At 44.2% G+C, this 3407-nt stretch overlaps 1 protein-coding gene across 1 annotated transcript; it reads right to left on the reverse strand.

The window, feature by feature from the left end:
- Positions 1-2235: 2235 nt before the first annotated feature.
- LOC132552661 (ficolin-1-A-like) lies at positions 2236-3153 on the reverse strand. The gene has a single exon (XM_060216848.1). It carries the CDS (start codon positions 3151-3153, stop codon positions 2236-2238), a length of 918 nt encoding a protein of 305 aa, XP_060072831.1.
- Between the last annotated feature and the right edge of the window lie 254 nt (positions 3154-3407).

Consider the following 3407-nt stretch of genomic DNA (forward strand, 5'->3'; position numbering starts at 1 on the left):
CACCACGGATGTATCACCACTCTCTGTCTACACACCACGGATGTATCACCACTCTCTGTAAACTCACAACCAACACATCACCGCTCTCTGTATACTCACACCCAACACATCACCGCTCTCTGTATACTCACAACGGATGTATCACCATTCTCTGTATACTCAAACAACATGTATCACCTACTCTCTGTATACACTCACACACCCAACACATCATCCGCTCTCTGTACTCACTCACCACGTACACAGCACATGTATCACCACTCTCTGTATACACACCACATACATCACCACTCTCTGTATACTCACACCCAACGCGTATCATCACTCTCTGTATACACACCACGGTGCATCACCATTCTCTGTATACTGCCCACGGATGTATCACCACTCTCTGTATACACACCACGGATGTATCACCACTCTCTGTATACACACCACGGACTCTCTGTATATCACGGATGTATCACCGCTCTCTGTATACTCACACCCAACACATCACCGCTCTCTGTATACTCACAACGGATGTATCACCACTCTCTGTATACTCACACCCAACACATCACCACCTCTCTCTGTATACTCACCACGGATGTATCACCACTCTCACCCCAGGGACATCACCGCTCTCTGTACTGCCCACGGATATATCACCACTCTCTGTATACACACCACATCACCAACACATCACCGCTCTCTGTATACTCACCACGGATGTATCACCACTCTCTGTATACTCACAACGGATGTATCACCACTCTCTGTATACTCACACCCAGCACATCACCGCTCTCTGTATACTCACAACAGATGTATCACTCACCACTCTCTGTATACTCACACACAACACATCACCGCTCTCTGTATACTCACAACGGATGTATCACCTCTCTCTGTATACTGCCCACGGATGTATCACCGCTCTCTGTAAACTCACAACCAACACATCACCGCTCTCTGTATACTCACACACAACGCATCACCGCTCTCTGTATACTCACAACAGATGTATCACCTCTCTCTGTATACTGCTCTCACACACATATCACCACTCTCTGTATACTCACAACGGCTGTATCACCTCTCTCTGTATACTGCCCACGGATGTATCACCACTCTCTGTATACACACCACGGATGTATCACCTCTCTCTGTATACTGCCCACGGATGTATCATCGCTCTCTGTATACTGCCCACGGATGTATCACCACTCTCTGTATACACACCACGGATGTATCATCTCTCTCTCTCTGTATACTCATACACACCACGGATGTATCATCTCTCTCTGTATACACACCACGGATGTATCACCACTCTCTGTATACACACACCCAGCACATCACCGCTCTCTGTATACTGCCCACGGATGTATCACCACTCTCTGTATACTCACATCGGATGTATCACCATTCTCTGTATACTCAAACCCAACACATCACCGCTCTCAGTATACTCACCACGGATGTATCACCATTTTCTGTATACTGCCCACGGATGTATCACCGCTCTCTGTAAACTCACACACAACACATCACCGCTCTCTGTATACTCACACACAACACATCACCGATCTCTGTATACTGTACTACTCTTTCACCTCTCCGGGTTCGATTCCTAGCGGAGGCATTGAGATGAAAAATGACCTCTGTTACACAGGATGTAGGGACTCTCTGTATACTCACACAATGCTCCACCGGCGTCGCTGTAACCCCTGGAAACTCGAGGACGAGTTATTCCTGAAGGGGGAGTATCACCACTCTCTGTATACTCACCGCGGATATATCACCACTCTCTCTCTCAGATCACTCTAGTAACTCACATCGGGGATATCATGACCTCTGTTACACTTACAACAGATGTATCACCACTCTCTGTATACTCACACACAACACATCACCGCTCTCTGTATACTCACAACGGATGTATCACCTCTCTCTGTATACTGCCCACGGATGTATCACCGCTCTCTGTATACTCACCACGGATGTATCACCACTCTCTGTATACTCACCACGGATGTATCATTACTCTCTGTATACTCACCACGGATGTATCACCACTCTCTGTATACTCACCTCGGATGTATCACCACTCTCTCTGTATACTCACACACGGATGTATCATCACTCTCTCTACTCACATCAGACATATCATCATCATTCTTTGTAACTCACATCGGGCCTATCATCACGTTCTTTATTCTCACACAAGACGTACCATTAATCCTTTTATACTCACAACGGGCGGATCATCATTCGTGAAGCCTTTAATCCGATTCTTTCACTTGTGGGGAAATTCTTCCAGTTTATTGATTTTGTAATGTATCCTACACCATATATACCGTTCAAATAGACTTGGTAACACGTAGAGAACCACCACCCACCTTTCAAGTGAGATGCACAATTAACAGGTATACGATCATCATTATCTTTGTCTCGTGTTGAAAATTTGAAATTGTTGTGGTGTTGAAAAGAATTGTAGATATTTCCGTTAAACTCAGATATTTCCAAACGGTAAAATTCGACTTCGGATGAAATAGTGAAACTATTGTATTCTGCATATCCCTGATCGCCAGACGCCTGAGTTAACTCTATACGGAGTTTATATCTTTGTGAAAGCGTCAGCAAGTGCATGTTCTCGTTTCCAATCCAATATTCTCCATGTGGTTTCCCAAAACCGTCTCTGTAGTCATCCCAGTACAAATTAAAGTCCTGACTCCCATCAAATCGGTTCTGCAGAACCGTCCATCCTCCACCAACAGAGTCCATGTTACAGAATACCATTTTCCTGACCTGTTCACTGATCTTTACCCTGTAAACTCCAGAGGGATGTCCCGGAGGAAGACTGTGACATGATTCTACATCAGTATTTAAAAAGAACGATTTGTTGGGAATGGTGGTATGAGACAGAAATCTACAGGTCAATTTGTCCGAGTCAAAATCAAAAGCCTCACAGTCCGACCTGTGACAGAGGATGGCACACTTCGGCATTGATGGCACGTTTGACATCACCTTCTTGATATTGTTGGTCGACATTGATATATCAGACTCGTGGTTTTCTGGTAAATGACGTGTAAATCGTGATGATTTTCCTTCACAGACAAAATATGTTAGATGGTACGCAACAAAGGCTGTTGTTATCGCTGACTGCATCGTAATCCAGGCGATGTACAGTTTTGTAACAATTTGAAGGAAAAGTCTTAGACCTGTGTTCGGGAAAGACAGCACGGTAATGTATGGAAGTCAGTTGTTAATTATATTGATGACAGGCAATTATCGATTACCACAGTAGCACGTGAACAGATAATTGATAATATATCACCAGTCAATTTACAAACTCTAATTAACCGATTCATTATATTTTGTCACGCCTATTATTTATTTGTTCAGGCGTACAATCTTTCGTG

This window comes from Ylistrum balloti, unplaced genomic scaffold (genome assembly GCF_031769215.1).
Source record: "Ylistrum balloti isolate Yb309-2 unplaced genomic scaffold, AGI_CSIRO_Ybal_v1 Utg370266, whole genome shotgun sequence".
Lineage (NCBI taxonomy): Eukaryota > Metazoa > Mollusca > Bivalvia > Pectinida > Pectinidae > Ylistrum > Ylistrum balloti.